This window comes from Haemaphysalis longicornis, unplaced genomic scaffold (assembly GCF_048455015.1).
Source record: "Haemaphysalis longicornis isolate Haplotype H1 unplaced genomic scaffold, Haemaphysalis longicornis Haplotype H1 scaffold_4, whole genome shotgun sequence".
Classification (NCBI taxonomy): Eukaryota; Metazoa; Arthropoda; class Arachnida; order Ixodida; family Ixodidae; genus Haemaphysalis; species Haemaphysalis longicornis.
Window position 1 is genome coordinate 44,375,241 of NW_027526361.1, and position 17,823 is coordinate 44,393,063.

General features: G+C 50.3%; 1 protein-coding gene and 2 long non-coding RNA genes across 6 annotated transcripts; 2 read left to right on the top strand and 1 right to left on the bottom strand.

Annotated features, from left to right (window-relative positions):
* The first annotated feature begins 124 nt into the window (after positions 1-124).
* On the top strand, positions 125-2,500 carry LOC144178620 (uncharacterized). Of its 3 annotated transcripts, XR_013324029.1 has the most exons (4): positions 125-756; positions 917-1,106; positions 1,761-1,843; positions 1,914-2,500. It is a non-coding gene; the product is annotated as an uncharacterized LOC144178620 (long non-coding RNA). The 3 variants fall into 3 exon arrangements; XR_013324028.1 differs by having other exon boundaries at positions 917-1,843; XR_013324030.1 differs by having other exon boundaries at positions 1,761-2,500.
* A 5,817-nt stretch (positions 2,501-8,317) lies between these two features.
* LOC144178621 (uncharacterized) lies at positions 8,318-11,452 on the top strand. Its single transcript, XR_013324031.1, has 3 exons — positions 8,318-9,525; positions 9,692-9,856; positions 11,277-11,452. It is a non-coding gene; the product is annotated as an uncharacterized LOC144178621 (long non-coding RNA).
* Positions 11,453-13,911: 2,459 nt separating this feature from the next.
* Positions 13,912-15,940, bottom strand: LOC144178622 (uncharacterized). Of its 2 annotated transcripts, XM_077706611.1 has the most exons (6): positions 15,631-15,795; positions 15,440-15,530; positions 14,618-14,663; positions 14,427-14,557; positions 14,234-14,366; positions 13,924-14,174 (listed from the first exon to the last, which is right to left on the bottom strand). In XM_077706611.1, exons 1-5 carry the CDS (start codon positions 15,636-15,638, stop codon positions 14,250-14,252), a joined length of 393 nt encoding a protein of 130 aa, XP_077562737.1. In that variant the 5' UTR covers positions 15,639-15,795; the 3' UTR covers positions 13,924-14,174; positions 14,234-14,249. The 2 variants fall into 2 exon arrangements, with proteins under 2 accessions (XP_077562736.1, XP_077562737.1); XM_077706610.1 differs by lacking the exon at positions 14,234-14,366 and having other exon boundaries at positions 13,912-14,174; positions 15,631-15,940.
* Positions 15,941-17,823: the final 1,883 nt, after the last annotated feature.

Here is a 17,823-nt window from a genome sequence, read left to right on the forward strand (position 1 = left end):
TGCATTGTATGATAGCAGTAGTTATGGAGCACTTCGCGAGCACTACACTGGGTTCTACCAGAGGGGGCGCACGTTTGTTACATGTTCATCTACAATGCTGTCTTGAAGGCGCCACAGAGACAAGCTAGTACAGTAAAAGCTCGTTCATTCGAACTTTCGGTTAATTCGAACTCGCGCCCTGGTCTCAGCACAGCCCAGTACAGGAAAACTTCCGATAATTGAAACGCGTCGGTATCCAGAACGGTTAATTCGAACTATGATCTCCTGGTTTCCATTGCTCCTCGCAGAACAAGTCGGCCCAAAGTGATTGCAATGTGTTGAAAATCCAAACGAAACCAAATTTACTACAGATGCAAAACAACGAAACAGGAAAACAACAGCGTGTCGTGCGCACTACGCACCTGCAACCGCTTATTTTAGGTCTCTTCGATTTGGCTGCACTAGCTGCACCAGTTCAAGGGGTGCAGCACCGTCGTCCTCGTTTTGCCGGTGCCGCGCGCGCCCTCTGCACTTCCTTCCTCGTTTTGCCAAGGTGCAAGTACAGTGCAGGCCCACCTCGGCACTAGTTCTCGGTCGCCGTGCACTCGCCGAAAAGGAGGTGCCGGAATAGTGCAGCATGGCGTACGGGCCGCCCAACGCGTAGCAGACGACGCTGCGCGTCGTTTGACGGCGTGGAGAAGGACGTGTACCTCCTTCACAGCCCGGACGGGTCACCCATGCAGGGCGACAGCGGCTGCTACCTGTACGAGGCGTCCGGTAAGCGTTGTTGCATGCCAGCGATGCACACGTGTAGCGTTCAAGAGCGGTTTTATTTTTGGTCGTAGCCATGTAGGCCTCGTCGCGTTGCTTTGGGTCGCAGTTTGTGATTTCTCAAAGGCTGTGCCGACTTTATACATGCTGGTGTGTACTTTTGCAGGCGGGCAGCACGTAACGTTGCGGTTCACGGCAGCCGGCGATGAGAATTTGCCCCCTCCGGCGCTACTGCCGACTTCCGCCTGCAGTGACGGCGATGATGGTGCAGCCGCACTGGCTGAAAATGAGGGGGAACTGTGGAGCGCCCAGTACACCGCGCTCAAGGACTTGGTGGGAAAGACCAGAACACTCTGGTATGTTATCCTTTGTGTGCAGAATTACATTCAGGATGCCATAATTTCTCCCCGCGCTAATCTCTGAACGCAGTAGCTGCTAATGAACTGTACAGGGGCGCTGGCATTGTCGCTCGAATTTCTAGTTCCAAGCAATTTAAAATTATTCACAGAATGCTAACGTTCACACATCTTTTCCTCCTTCCTGCTTCAAATATGTGACAGCTGAAATACACATAGAACGGCACTTAATAGCAGCGCACGTTTACTAAGTTATAGATAAAACGTTGTGCACCCCTAATGCGACTCGTGTCAGTCAAGTGTTACTTTACTTTACCCATCCATTACTTCAGCTGTGCTTTTCTTTTGTGTTTAGGACAAAAAAACAGCTCTGGATTAAAATAACCGACCTCATTAACAAAGAGTTCCTATGCAATATATGACGGCCACCCAAGTGGAAAATAAATGGAAAAGTTTGTACCGATCATATAAGGCAAAAAAAAAAATAACACTTCAACACTTCCACTGGCCGTGCCCCCACAAGTTGCGCACACGAGGAGTAAGTTGGAATTATTTATTGAACTATTCAACAGTTCTGGCATCCCTCATACCCCGAGTCACCTCGAGACACCATGAACCTGTTTAACCATTGAAATGTTCTTACATTTGCCGCAGTTCTAGAGAAGGAACATAGCATAAACCCAAGGATCCTTTTGGAGCCTGGGAAGGCAATCCTACCAGGAGGGAACCCACCCAGGGTAAGTGAAAATTGCATTGTGTAAGCAAAGTGCTGTCTGTTGGCGTGACGTTTATCCACAACTTCACCAGGGCCAGCACTGCAGCCGAAGGACCTTGAGGGTGGAGGAGATGGACCTCCTGAGGACTTGTCAGTGCACAACAAGGGGGGCCCTGTACCGAAGAGAGTGCGACATAGCAGGTCGCAGCTTGGTCCCCTCTTGGAGACGCTCCAAAAGATGGGGGAGGCCAAAGCGAAGCAAGAGGAGGCCAGGGAAAAGGCCATAAAGCCCGCCAGCAGTGGCAAGAGGCGAAGGCAAAGCGCCACGAGGAGTGAATGCAGAGATTCGACCGCCTCATAGATCTGCTTGCGACAAAGGACAAGTGAAACAAACAATAAAGACGGCGTGTCAGGACTGCACACTTTTTAATTTCATGCAAATGTTTCTTCTAGCAGTGCCAACTCTGTTTTCATGCGAATGTTCTCTATGCACATGGTTTGCACATGATGTGAACACCACCCTTTTTCAGATAGTTCCCAGCCTTTCACAGTGGATGCAGTTCAACAACATAGCAGTTTCCGTGATGTCGGATATGTGGTAACACAAGGCACTTTCATGTCGACTTTGCGTTGGCAGGGCAAGGGTGTCCACAATTAGCACTGCTCTTTAGCAATGCAATCTCTCAAAGCCTGAGCGTAGCCACGTTGGTTGCAGTCGAAGTCGAACGGTGCAATGACGTCAGCTCCTGCAGGAAGTCTGTCGTCGTTGCAGAAGTTGTGCAGAACGCACGCAGCCATTACAATGCAACAGGACTGCTCAACAGTTCTGGCGTCTACAAAGTACAGCCTCCTAAAACGCTGTTTCAGGAGGCTGAAGGCGTTCTCAATGGCCACTCTGCTGGCTATGTCGCCTATTAAAGTTACTTTTCCACGTGGGAAATGTGCACCCGTTGTCCCTGAATGGGGTCATGAGCCACGGCATCAAGGGGTACGCGCTGTCCCCAAGAATGTAGCTTTCCCCGCACTTGACGGCTGCGCGTTCGAAGAAGGGGCTCTCTCAGGACGCGGGCGTCGTGCGCCGAGCCCGGGAACCCGATGAAAACGTTTTGGAACTTGTTTCTATCGTCGCAGATGCCTTGCAAGATGATAAAAGGCCACTTCTTGCGGTTGAAATACGACTTGGCCGATTCACTTGGCGTCGGTATTTCGATATGCGACCCGTCGATGCAGCCAATGGCATTTCGAAGGCCCTTTCCACCGCTCTTGGCTAGAAACCCGGCCTTGATGCGCGTCACTTCCTCCACGCTACTTGGCCAGCCGATGGCTTCAGCGCTAATTGAGTGGAGGAAGTGAATGAGGCATGCACCGACGACTCCGTCACGTTGAACTTGTCTCCGATCGCGTACATCGACACTTGCGAGCCAATGTATGTACACAAGCGCAATGAGGCACGTACTCTGAGCTGATATTTGTTGCCGGCCTTGCACTGCGCTCGGATAGTAGGCCGAAGCGCTGAACCTTGAGCTCAGGCAATCAAACGTCTCCCTCGTCAGCCTGAACAGCCTCTTGAATTCTTGTTCGTTGTATCTGCTGACAACACGCTCGTAGCCAGACGCACGATTGGCGTCTTCGCGTACCAACGCGCACGCCACGGAAATGTACACGGTGGCGAACTCGTCGTCAGAGTCACTGCACGGATCACTATACTCCCTGCCGTCGCTGGCGGAGTCGCGCAGCTGCGCGGCAGCTTCGAAAAGTGCCATGTCTGACAGCCGATCCATGCTCGCGATGCACAAAGCTCACGTTCGCGTCTCCCGGCTGCTGCTGCAGGCCTACACTTGTGTCCTCGTTTTGGTTGTATCCGGTGCGCGCTAGTGTCGTGGCTGCACCTGCACTTCCTGAACCGGCGCTGCACGCGCGCGACACCGGCCGGCACCGCTGCGGCACTTTTCGGAACTAGTGCAGCCAGTGCAAGCCAAATCGAAGAGACCTTTTGCTTCTACAGACGGCACCGCGTCACCGCACCAGTACTCCGGCGCATGCCTTTATTATTTGCGAAACATTGGTTACGAAATCACCTACCACAAATGTGTAGTAGCGCCTAATTCGCGATAATGATAACAATTAGTATATGGTCCCTTTCGAGTTTGAATTAACAAGCTTTTACTGTACAGGTTTGGTTCATGTAGCGCCTCTCCCTTCTGGATCTGTTCTCCATAGCTACTTCATTCTGATGATGCTTAATATATAACACCACACGGCGTGTTTAGATGTGCATTATGATGCTTTAAAATGTCCCTTCACAATTAGAATTCCCTGAGAAACGACCTTAATAGTCCAATGCCATGTATGTGAGGTTTGCCTTGCATAATGGTTGATGCATGTCGCTGCTGCATTTATTTACTAGGTCCTGTGCCATGTTCACTGCTGAAACATCAGGAAAACCAGGAGTTGGATCCAGAGGGGCCTCTTTAGGGGGGATGGACCTTACCTCAACACGACCTACACGTGTCCAAGATGCTCACATACTAAGCCTAGGCAGGGTTTGTTTCGAGGGCGCTTTTCTGGGGAGGCACCATTCCCCTGTCCCACAGGATCCACCACTGGTGTGCACGGCCTTTGGCGATGGACGATGTTACAGCCACCACCAAGTGACCACCAGGTCATTTGCATCTACAACATCGATGCTGGCCCAGCTGCTGAAGTAGACGTTGCTTACGCCAATCGGCCAGTGTCATGTAAGACAACTCCAAAACGACAGGCTGCTGCGCAGCTAAAAAAAGGGCATAGTGCGCCCAGTATCAACAGCAGTGAGCATCGGCACTTCTATTTTTACGTGGATTTTCATAACTTTCGTTGCTTACCCCACCATTCTTAGTACTGTAAAAAATGAATATTCATTACATTTCAGCGCCAATAGCTTGTTCGACAAGCTAATAAGCCCTGCCTAATTTACGTTTTCTTTTGCCGGCCTCAGCCAATCGCGCAGCTGACCATATGACATCATAGGTTGTGTTGCGGGAAATGAGCTAGTGGGTCGCATGGCCATTCCCATTTTTTCCTAATTATATAGCTTATTTGAGCGAACTGAGCGTTAAAAGTGGTGTCAGTATGATTTTAACGAGGCAATCTATCGAATGAACCAGATGTGTTTTGTCTGCATGGCCCTTTTAAGCTTAAGTTCCAGCAGTGGCGGGCATCGCTTTAAAATCTGGGTCTAGCGTTGTGGTTCTACAACATTTCAGAGGGACGGAGGTGTTGGTAGAATGTGCTGTTGCACAAGTTGGGAAAGAAATGTCCACTTTAAACGGCCTTCTCAATTAGGCATCGCTGTGGCAACAAACATGCCCACCGCCTGACCTGGCTGCTACCAACGCGCTCAGTGCGCATCGCCGATATTTTCCGTGGTTTATGTTACGCCATCAGCTCGGTTCCAGTCTATTCATTCTATCTGTTGTGGCTCTGAACAGTGACGTTAACGCGGGGATATGGTTTGAGATTGGTGCCAGATTACGGGAAGTTGCGGGGCTCAAAAAAAAAGTTCATTGAAATGTGGGGCCTACGACTTCGGCGTGGTTTGTCCTTGAGTGCGAAACGCGGTGCGTGCGTCTATAATCGGGTTCATGAAGTGAACTTTTTGGCTCGTTGTGGTGTTATAAAATGCTGAGGTGTTGCGGTGCTTCGAAGCGCGATCGCGAGCCTCGGGGATGGAACGGTCAACACGAAAGTTGCGGGCTTTGCTGCAGCGCCGCGACCTGTTCAGGCAGCGCCCAATAGCTGCAGGACTGCATGTTTGCCACAGCACGCTACTAATAAAGCCCCAACCACATGGAGCGATTTTGCAAGCGACTTCGGGAGCGACGCGACTAGCGACGAACTACTTTTCGCCGCGGACCAAGTCGCTCATCGAATCGCTCGGTTCTGGGTCGCCAGAAACAGTCGCTCGCCTCCCAATGTATGCGAAGTGAAATTTAATGCCAAAATCTCGGTGGTTAAACAGTAACGCTACTCAAATGACCATGGGGTGAACGTGCGCCCCGGGGACTGAAATGGGTAGGCTGGTTGGGCTATGCGATCGTTAGCTCGAAGTTCCTCAGCTGTTGCTGTGACTGCACTTGTTCGTAAAACGCAGCCTGAAATTACAAAAATAACAATTTTACCAATGAAACGGTAAAAAAACACGCCTCAATTGCAGAGCCCTTAAATTTGATAATGTTAGCGGCAGTTTTGTTGTCAGTGTTGTGTACAGCATCGACGCAATATCACGTTAGGAAAGAGGTAGTGCAGTTAGAACTTTATGATACTTTTAAAAAATTCTTTCACGTAAGGCTGTTTCAGTGTTCTGTGTATTCAAAACTGATTGGAATGTCTACTTGACCCTTCAAATTGCTGAAATTATGTTTTTTAAGCTCACAAGACGATGTATTAAATGTCCCTAACTGCTCCAAATCAAGATTCTTCTGCTCCAAAATCGAAATTTCGCTGCTCCGAAAACTGCTCCCAAATCTCTTTGGGCTGTCTCACCCCTGTATATATATAACGGGATTCGACTGGTAAATTCTGTTTTTCGAGGGTGTATAAGGTCCCATAGTTGCACGCGTTGAATGGGAGTCAATGGTAAGGGTTGTCTGGATTTATTTTGCGACATGAAATGTTTACGTTTAGGAAAACAATATCCTTAGAGTGTAGTAGTGAGAATGCAGATGGAACGATGCATTCGAAGAACAAAGCTACACATACAGCGATGTGCCACGTGAAAGGCTTGTGCAGCTTTGGAGTCTTCGTCTTTCAGTGCGCGGAAAATGCGCATTACATCCTCATCTGCAGCTGCCGGAGCAGCCGCCTTCTTTCTTCCTTCCGGGTCTCCCTGTCTGGATGGGTGACGCGAGCCATTACGCCCTTGACAGGGCAAACCCCCGGGGAAGCTATTCTGTCGTGACGGAACAGGGCCCGCTGACGTCTCAGGAAAGGTGCAGCAGCGAAACAAATGCGTCTTAATGTTCTGCAATAGCACAGTTTCATATGATCCAGCCCCTCTGCCTCTTTTGAGGCCTCGAAAGATGCATCATATTAGAGATTTAATAGAATATTTTGAAAACTGTAACCGAGATATAATGTCTTCTTCTCCGTAGCTGTGTACAAAAAAAGTATACGCAGCATTTTCAAAACTTTTTTGCGGTTGCTTTAACAACAGAGCTGTTTAAGCTTTTAGTTCCGCTGTGGAGCGTTACCTGAAAACTCAGCCCAACCAAGCGCACGTGAGCGTGCGCTTCGTGAGGAGCGCCTGGCACCGTCCAGGCTTGCGCGTGGGCTTGTGCAACGTCAGGAACTCAAAAAAAATACAAAAAAAAAAACTGAGCGCATGTATATAGGCGTGCGCCTCGTTAGGAGCGCCGTGCACCGTCCGCAGCTCAACTTCCGAGAACACACTGGCCAGCGTTCGTGGCGTTTTCTCTCCCATGCTGTTCTTCTCGCCAGATTACGTGCGTTCGTGCCTGAAGCGGCGAGCACAGACGCCGAGTTCTCCGAGCCGGTTGCCGCTGGTTCTAGGGCGTGCTAGCGCGGTCCACTTCGGGAGAGTTGTGGAAGCCTGCGGTCGAACTATCCGGGCCTGCCAGTCATGGAGAATTTTCAGCGGCAAGTTCGGAAATAAATTTGAGGTGCAACAGAATGGTCCCCGACGAAGGGAGAGGGGCCGCCATCTTTGTTGTTTCTTCAGCCTTGCACAACTAGTGCAAGCTGCTTCAATTTGTTTTCTTTGGAAGTTATAACTTGTTTGGAAGTAACTAGCCTGCAAAATTCTGCTTCAAAATTCAGCCCCCCATCATCCTACGGAGCTCCTCTGGTTACCGGCACACACGGACACACGGGACTAGACGGCGCGGAGTGGGCTCATAAGGCGGCACGAGCACTCATCACCCGTGCGCCTGACGAGACCACTTCCCGTCAAGGAGTTAACTCCGCCAGGGACTCCCTCACCACTTATAGGGAGGTTACTGACAACTACCGCCTCTCCCGCAACACGCTGCCCCCGGCTCACCCATCCCTAACCACCTCGGAGGAACGGCTGTGGCACCTCCTCCAAACGGAATCACTCCCCAACCGAGCCCTCCTTCATCACATTTACCCATCCGCCTACCCCTCTCCGCTCTGCCCGCATTGTGGCGCTAAATCCACAGTGCAACACCACATGTGGGCCTGCCCTTCTGATCCCCTGACCACTGGACGGAGGCCCTGGGCCGCTCGGACGAAGACTCCCAGCGCCCACTGGTCACCCGAGCACAAGCCGTGGTGGCGGCCCCTTAGGCCAGTGGTGTCAATAAAAATCTCTCTCTCTCTCTCTCTCTCTCTCTCTCTCTCTCTCTCTCTCTCTCTCTCTCTCTCTCTCTCTCTCTCTCTCTCTCTCTCTCTCTCTCTCTCTCTCTCTCTCTCTCTCTCTCTCTCTCTCTCTCTCTCACACACACACACACACACATAAAGCGAGGCAGTTTTACTTCAGGTTCGAGCAAACGTTGTGTAGAGGCGATGTTCACCTAGCATCCCAATTTGATAGTACGGAAGATAGTTGGGTACATGCATGCGCACCGTTCTCAAGCCGGCGTACCCAGCGAGCTCAGGCGCAATGGAAGATGCAAGGGTAGTCCAGCAAAGTGCTTTCATTCCAATAACTGAAACAAAAGTATAAGTGAGGTCTGCTTAGGTGTGACGTCTTGCTGTGGCGGGAGAAAGGATTCCTGGGGTCTTGTACAGGATTACAGGAAGACACTGCAGAATGGGACGCTGGCTGACTTGGCACGGGAAAAAGAAGCCCTGACTACTCCAAAAAGTTCCCACGCACCATTCTCCTCCGTAGGGCAGCATCTGAAAAAAGAAAAAAAAAAAAAAGTAGAAACCGGAATTATACTGAAATTGGCCGCTAAAATGACTATTACTAAGCCAAGTTTTATGTACTCGTAATTATTTAACAGTGAATTTGTAAACGTTACGTAATTCCCGTCTGCTGTCAATACATGGCACTTTACTGAAGCAGTATGGCTACAGAAAGAACGATCCCGAAGCAAGTTACAATTAAGATTATCCGCTAAGACAACTCGCCGAGTTTCATCTACTTTTCGTCATTACGTTGTTCACAGTGAAGTTGTAAATATTGTGGAATTTCCGTCTGCTGTGCAAATGCACATGGGCTTTTACGGGGGGTAATTGGGTAGCCCTGCATTTATCTCCTGGAATAAAAGTACTGTAGCCACCCCAAGTTTCATTCGGCAAATTAGGTAAATTATGTTATAACGTAAGTGCATAGATTCGATGCAGACTGCACAGAATGAGCTCCATTGGCCTTACACTGAAAGCTGCTGTACGGGCGTAGAATGCTTATATGCCAAAAATTTTCTTTTGCATTTGGGACAACAACAACTAAATGAAAAATCTCATTCTTGCTGCAGAACGATGGCCTTACCTTCTGAGTCGAGGTATGGCGATGGTCCCGGGGACGTGGGCTGGTCACAATCGGGTACCCCGTGGTTCACCTGAAGTCGCTCTACATGTCGCAGGGCCGCCTGGAGAGCTTGGAGCTGGGCGTGCCTGCTGCCTGTTTCGGGCAAGGGTTCTGCGCCTGGGAAGCCCCGTGTGCGGACGTGTCGGATCGGGAGCACCGCAGGGGCTTGCGCTAGGCGAGGGCTTTTCACTGCCCGGCCCAGAATTAAGGTATAGTGCCGGTAGCCCGTGCATGCCTGGTAATGGAGAGGGCTCATTCCCTGCGAGATGCACGCGATGTGGACCAGGTGGGCTGGTTCATAGCCATTTGCGGCACTGTTGCGGCAATGGCAAAGCTTACGTAAAACACCTTTCTGTGGTTACCATGCACACACAGGCTCTCCATCGTGGGCGTCAGACTTGGACTGCGATATGCGAAGGCCCTGCACGCGAGGCTGGGCGCTTGGTCCCCGCATCAACAGCCAGCCTCCTGGGATGCTGCAGATGCGCCTGCCAGCTGGCCCCCTTTCTGCCTTCTCGAGGTTGTCCAGGAGGCGCATAGGTACGATGCTTCTTTGGTGCGCTCCAGTTCCAATGTAGCGAGGCTCACAAACCCCGTATTCGGAAAGCCAAATAACTTACCGAATGTCATAAGAAAGTATTTCGTAAGGGCCGTAAAAGGTAGCATGAGAGAAAGCCAGCGTGCATTTCAAAAGTCATCCATGCGAGAATTCAGTGGCCTTGTCGAAGTGGAGCAGTGAGGTTCGGGAGGAATGAACCTTAGGGGGTTGTGGATAGACGAGCAAGTTGGCTAAGGCGGTGGTCTTCGAGGGGCTGGGGGATCGTGTTAAAGGTGCCAGTTGAGAGTAGACGGATTGTAGAGGGGTTGGCTGGAAGGTGAAGTGCTGCTCCGTATACCCTGCGCTGTAAAGCTTGATTGATTGTATCGTTTAACGCGCCGACGCAACGCAGGCAACGAGGCGCGTTTTTTAACCGTGCGCCTAACGTGCCCCGAAATCTCGTACACACGGGCGTTTTTGCTTTTCGCCTCCATCAGAAAAGCGGCCGCCGCGGCCGGGAATCGAATTCGCTGCGACCTCGTGCTCAGCAGCACAATGCCTTAGCCACCAGCCACTGCGGCGGGTCTCTGTAAAGTTTCCAATTTGTCAAATCGCGCTTTTTAACGATAAGTAAGGAAGGGAGCAAGTGAGACGTGAGGTGAAGAGAGCTGTAACAAGTTGTAATCTCTCTTTTTCGGAGGGGCCAACGGATATGTGGGCGCGAACCGGGGCTCGCGCGCCGTGAAAGAGAAAATTGCCTCCATCTCCCCGCGAGGGAACCCTGGTGTGATGCGGCGCATCTGGGGGTTCAATTGGCGTTTCCTATGGGTTGAAGGAGAGGAGACCGAGGAGGAGAGTCGCGCATGCGCGCACATGCGCACCGGAACAGCTGTTAACGCAGCGTTAACGCAGCGAAGCGCGCGCCAACCAAGCGCGCCAGCTGTCGCTATGCTAATGCGCCGGAGTGAGAGTGTTGCACACAGCTGTGGGAGAGGCGAACGGAGGAGGGCTGCGGATGGACGCCGCCACCGCCGACGACGACGCAGGAGGGACATGCCTCAGAGCAAGAGATGCGCCGCATCTAAAAGGCAGTGCGGTAGGAGGTATAGGGCGAGCGCTTTGAGAAAGGCGGCGCAAGATCGACGGAAAAGGATCGAGACAGCAGCGCGAAAAGAGTAACAGAGCGTAACTTCAGAAAAAAATACGTGTCTCAGGGTCCTTGTTCATATCTCAAATCTTAATTGTAGAAGGATGACTGAAAGTCTATAAAACTAATTTCATGTAATCCGTGGTGCCTAAGGATGCTTATCGGCCTGTACTGTGGAGCTGTAATAAACCGGGTGGCCAGTCCGCATCTGCTTCCGTTCCTGACTGCTGCGTATGTGTAACTTTGGCTTTTTCTTCTTCTTCTTTTTTTTTCAGATGTTGGCCTTGTTCGACAAGCCAGGACACCGCTTTGAAGTTCCAAACCCGAAGCGCGTCCAAGCCTGCCCGTGTTCTGTACAAGCTTGCAATCCTTCACGCCGCCAAAACATGACGTCGTAGCATCTCTCCATGTTGCTCATACTCCTTGTTTCAGTTGCGAAAATAAAAGTTTCCAAAACTTTTTCTGCCTCTATCAAGGCTCCTGAGCTCGCTGGCTACGCCAGCTTGAGCACAGTGGCGTGCATGTACAGAATTCAAAAGAAAAATGAAAAAAAATATGAATATAAAAGGGAATTTTGATGGGAAACTACGTTTTAGAACACACCCTGACTCACTAAGATATCTGAATATACAAATAAAAAAGATCACATGAAAACTCACGTCGAAGAGAAAACTTACGGGGTGTGAACGTTTCACTCAAAATGTCTAACATTACGCTGCACGCAAGGGAGCCAATTCTGACTCCCCTATGCCAATCTCTCCAATAAACATTTCTATCTCTCTTTCTCTCTCGGGTGCAAGGACTAACACCCTTATGCCGGGTTTATACTTCAACAGTTCCAGTGAAAAGTTTTACTAAAGAACGCTTGAAAAGACCCCCTTTATCAGCAAAAGATTTGCCCGATAACATCAAAGTTACCTTATCCTTCGAGCCGAAGTATTCTGCACTACGATGAAAAACACGGCCAGTTTGCTGAGACGTCTGCGGATTTCCAAATTACTGTCTCCGTTAATTAAGTACCCGAAACTCAGTAATTCGTGGATAATTACAGCTTCGCAGGCTTGGTGGTGTGAAGGGGCGTATATTTTGAGCGTCCCGAAAACCTTTGGCCTGAACGGGCGTTGTCTAACCATTCTGAAGGCACCAAAAGGCACAAGAAAGGCGCTAAGAGGCACGATTTGCGTCGCCGTTATCAAGAAAATCTTTTGGTGATAAGGGGGGTCTTTTCAGCGAAACTTTTTTCCCTCAAAGGGTGTAGTTATAGTCCTGCAAAAGAGAGTCAGCACGTACACCCTCAAGAGAGTCAAAGTTTACACCTTTTCGCGCAGCCTAATGTTACACCATGGTTACACCTTCGAGTGAAAAGTTTTGCTAAAGAATGCTTGAAAATACCCCCCTTATCAGCAAAAGATTTTCCTGATAACGGCGACGCAAATCGTGCCTCTTGGCGCCTTCCTTGCCCTTTTCGGCGCCGTCGGAATGGTTAGAAAGCGCCCGTTGAGGCAAAGACTGCATGCGGGCTGAGTTGAGACGTACGTATTTCGTCCCCGTGGCTAGTAGCGCTAGTTCTGAAGCTTTCAGCCTTAGCTTGACCAGGCAAATTACTTATGTGTTTAGTTCCGCACGCATTAGGGAACATTATTAGAGCCATTTAATGGCGAAGTCTGTCCGTGAGAGGGCGTTCTCTGCTCCAGTGACTGTTGGAGGTTAGATTGCGGCTGGCAGATTTCGTCTTGTCAGAGATTGAGCCCCGCGCCAGAGCCGTAAGCTTTATTCAGTACGTTTTCAGCAATTTTTTTCACTTTTGTTCCTTTTTCTTTCATTTCTTTTACTTGATCTGTTATCGCATTACTGTTTCATTACTTAGTTCAGTACGTGTATTTCTATCGTCGAATAGGACTCCTCTGTTTGAAGCAAAAATATGGCCGTATGTGAACATTATTTGTTTGCCGCTGTGCTTTCGGTGCCTCTGATTAGTGCTGAACGCTTTGGTGAGTGGAGCAAGGGAGTACAACAATCGTGAATCATTTTGTGCATTTTTATTGACCACGAAGGAAATATATTCGGAAATATATTCTCTGCCAGGGCATACTTGCTTTCGAGATGAAGGAGCCCGCTGGCCAGGCGAGTAGGCGGGAGACATAACCAAACGTCTTTTGACTCTTGGCAGCGTCAACAGACACTGACGCCGCCATCGTTACGATCACCGGAACGCGCGCACACTGTTTATTTCCGGTGAGTTTGAAGCAAACGTCCCTCTGGGGGTGAAAACTCAGTCCGGGTTCCCCACAGGCTCACATCCTTCGCACAGGTAATGCACCACTCTGGCAGGGCTGCTAGGCTCCTCTGAGACGATCTGCTTGGGGCTTAGCGTCACTGAGGCGCTTTGCGACTGTTTTTCGCATTGCCACCATAATCGAGCCCTTCACTGCACATTTACGTACGACACTTGTCGATACTGAATCGCTAATCTTTGAGCAGCTACATCTGATAACACTGGTATGGCACGCCATGGTTTATCTGGACACAAATTGGTGCAGTTAGAGCCACTCAGAAAACTAAACAGTACGCGGAGTATTACAGTCAACTCTACGAGTGACGACAAGAACGTCAGACTTCTGTGCGCATACTACTTTGCCGGCGGCTACGCCGAACTCCCCTGTACAAGTTACACACAACAGTCCGTTTACCTTTTTTCGCCGTCCGGGGCCAAATCCTGGAAGGACACGTTGCCTAAAATGAACACTTTCACACCAGCCAGAGGACAAAGTACCCGAGTAAGAACTTCGCTTCACGAACGGTGCGACGTTCACACGGGGTCAAGGGCTGTCCCTAACCGCACTCCTAGCGAATCATTTTTGGAATTATGCTCCTTCGCTTTGTTTTTCTCTCCCAACTTTAATGAGCACTATTATGACAATTAGGATTTGCTAAAATACTGTTCGAAACGAGATACAAGAGACCGACACAGTACTTGATGTCGCTCGAGCCGACAGAGCCAGCGAGCCGCATCGACTGTGTACAAACGACAAAGGCAGTACTCCGGTTTCGAACAGGGTATAATTCCAAGACAGGCGCAGCCACGGACAGCTCGACTCGAACGGCATCCGTGAAGGCTCGATGACGGCATCGTCCTCCAAGGTGGTGACCGGGACGCATAGATAGGAGGCGGTCTGCACCAAGAGGCAAATCACGTTTAAAAATGTTACGTTTAGAGGTCACCATTCCTTACCGATTGTAAACAGGGTTTAATGATACCAAGACAGGCGCAGCCACGGACAGCTCGACTCGAACGGCATCCGTGAAGGCTCGATGACGGCGCCGTCCTCCAAGGTGGTGACCGGGACGCATAGATAGGAGGCGGTCTGCACCAAGAGGCAAATCACGTTAAAAATGTGACGTTTAGGGAGATCACCATTCCTTACCGATTGCAAACAGGGTTTAATGATTTCAGGACAGGCGCAGCCATGTAGCTCGACTCGAACGGCATTCTGATCGTCTCGATGACGGCCCCGTCCTGCTCGGCGGTGGCCGGTACGCATAGGCAGGAGGCGGTCTGGAACAAAAGGCAAAGCACGTTAGAAATGCTTCAATTCCGAAGGTAATCACGGCTTACCGAATGCGGGGTCCAGGATTACGCCTGACTGGAACGGGAAGGGACGCTGAAAGGCAAAGTAACAGACGAACAGCGACAGAACCACTTTTATTACCACAAAACACCTCTGTACAAAACACGCGTCGTCGAGCTAGATAGGACAGATGGAGACGTGTACCTGCCTAGCCAGAAGAGTAGTGCATGTTTGCGTGAAGGAGCAAGTGCAATCAGACAGGACGCAAGGGTCAGGGAAAAGGGAGGGCGGAGGCGGTGCCGGACGCGAACCTGAAAAGGAACCAAGGACACCAATTCCATCACTCGCCTTTGCCACGACCCCAATTTGGAGCCGCGGACCGCAGAGCTGCGTTCCGTGCTTCAGTGATGCTCGTTGAAGGTGGCGACTGTATTCCGAACGCCGCGCGAACCGAGGACGTGCGAGCGGAAGGCGTTATCAAAGTGCATACCTCGGCTACCGCGGCGTTCGGAAAGGAAGACCGACTATCACCACAACCTAACGGGGCTTCCGAGCTAAGTCCGACGCTAGAGGCAGCGGCGAAGGGCTCCACCACCGCCACTGCGCCGCTGTCCCGAAAGCTACAGCCTAACCCGCACCGCAAAGCTTTGGTGACAGTCGGAATCCCTGCGTCGCGACGGCCCAGGAAACGTCCGGCTCCGAGGCTAATGCGCGCTCGGTTAGGAAAATTCAAATACGCAAACGTTCGGCGTTTCGAAAAAAATGATACGAAAGCCGGTTTCGTGGGCACGCCGCACGTCGCACCGGGCCTTCGGCCACGGAACTCACCACTTGGAAGAGTCGTCGGTGAAGACTGTGAAACAGCATACCGTGAAGGAAGTCCGTGAGGCCCTCGTGGGTATTCGGTCGTCCGAGCGAGCCGGTTGGGAGCGGGGATAACACAGGCACAACGAAAAACGACTGAAGGAAAAGAAAACGACAATAATTGTGGCATTAAAACACCTCTTAGCGCGAACCAAACTTCCCCAATAGACAGTATACCGCGTGGAAAAAAACTCACCCGTCCATCGCCGCCGGCAGCGCGCCGCCACCTACTCTGCGCCCGATGCGCAACACAGGCAAGATGGCGTACCCCTTGTTCTAAAACGCGCTTATCCTGGCATTACAGAGCGCTGCTATTGGTCGGCTACCGCCTACCCTTCCACTCTTTCACATCGATATCGTTTTCCAGAACATTCTGCCAGTTGTAAAACAAAACGAAAAAGTTATCGCATCAAGTCGCAGCCGCGCGGCCACCGGAGCATGCATGACAAGGCATTTTATGCTGCGTCACGGCGCAAGATAACCTTCTTGCTTGGTGGTTCTTCATGTCGGCTAGGGGGCTTCGGCTGGCGCGATTTCACGGTCCTATCGATCAAGCGGCCTTTACCGGCCGTCTTCCGCGGCTTTTGAAACCGAATAAAAAACGCCACGTCTCGAAGAAACAGTCGACTGCGCGGGAACACAAATGCAACTGCGTACGAGTCGTTAATTAGTTAATTGATTGATTGATTGATTGATTGATTGATTGATTGATTGATTGATCGATTGATTGATTGAAACGTTCAACGCGCCGACGCAACGCAGGCGATGAGGCGCGCCGTAGTGGAAGGTTCCGGATTAATTTTGACCACCTGGGGAACTTTAACGTGCGCCGAAATCTCGTACACACGGGCGTTTTTGCTTTTCGCCTCCATCAGAAAAGCGGCCGCCGCGGCCGGGAATCGAACCCGCGACCTCGTGCTCAGCAGCGCAACGCCTTAGCCACTGAGCCACCGCAGCGGGTAAAGTAGACAATTTGCAAGTTACATAAAGGAAATCATCTCGTTTTTTTTTAATGTGTACTTCCTTACTTAAAAATGATAGCAAGACATACACATGTAAATTGTCTGTTCGTTCTGCGCGCCGGCATTCGTAAAAATGGCACCTCGGGTTCCCATCGAAAAAGCCGTAACATTATTCGCTACTTTTCGCCGTAATATTAATCGTTACTAAGGGGCTTCCGAAGTTTTTTATCACTAAGGAACGGGTGTTCAACCACTGCAAAACAGACAGCTTGTCTTCTTTCGTTGATGACCATGTCCTTCCGCTCCGCCGGACATCTGCAAGCCGGCCCTTTTCTCTGGAGGCGAAAACAAAACGCTCAAGTGTGTTCGAGATTTCGGTGCATGTTAAACATCCCCAGGTGGTCAAAATTAATCGGTAGCTATCCACTACGGCGCGCCTCATCGCCTGTGTAGGTCCACTCGTTAAAACTTTATAATCAATCAATGCACGCCGGCTTTTTTTTTATAGCCGCTCAGATAGCCGAATCGGTAAGGCTTTTTTTATGCCCGTAGATCATGAATTGCTTGGCTAACAGCATCTCTTGGCCCATTAGTAAGCCGGCAAATCTCCCTTTAGGAATGCATTAAAAAATTAGCGAAGCTTACGGCGTTCTTCAATGGGAACCCGAGGTGCCATTTTTACGAATGCCGACGGGCAGAGCGAACAGACAATTCATATGGATATAGTGCGTACGTTTCTATCATTCTTAAGTGAGGAAGTAGACATTTAAAAAAAACTTAAATAATTCCTTTTATAAAACTTGCAAATCGCCTTTTTATCGGCCACGGAAAGCGAGCTTGAAAGATAAGTTCGTAGCCAAATAGTTTACGAAATAAACAAGATGAATAAAGGTTCGCGATTCATATCGCTGGCATTTCGTTGTGCGTCGTACGCGCTTCATTCGGTGACGCCGTTCGCAAGCCGCTAGTATCCTCGTCTTTAACCGATGAAGCACAAAACAAAGAAACAAAACGTTTCGAGCAAGTGTTTATCAGGACGCGAGGAGCTCTTGCGCAAAACCGGCGCAATCGTCAAATTAGGCCCCAAATATGCCATCGGCACCAAAGGAATGCTACAAAGGCGGGCGTAATTTTTCTTATCTTGCAAGGGCGTTTCGCTGCCGCAAAAGGTAACCAATCTGCGGTGCTCCAGTGAATATCGCAACACCGCTGCAGGAAGTGAGAAAATCAGCGTGCCAGCGAGTAAAAAAGGACGCGCATTCGCGCCGCGCCGGTCTCGACAACAGGCGCCGGGCCTGCAGAGTGCGCATCGGTTGCTTGCGCATCGCACTTCCAGTTGAATAAGAAGGTCGGAGTTATATCTGTTCCTGCTTGGTTGGGATGTGTATACGCAAGCAGAATGCTGCTTCTGATAGCTAAAATTTGTG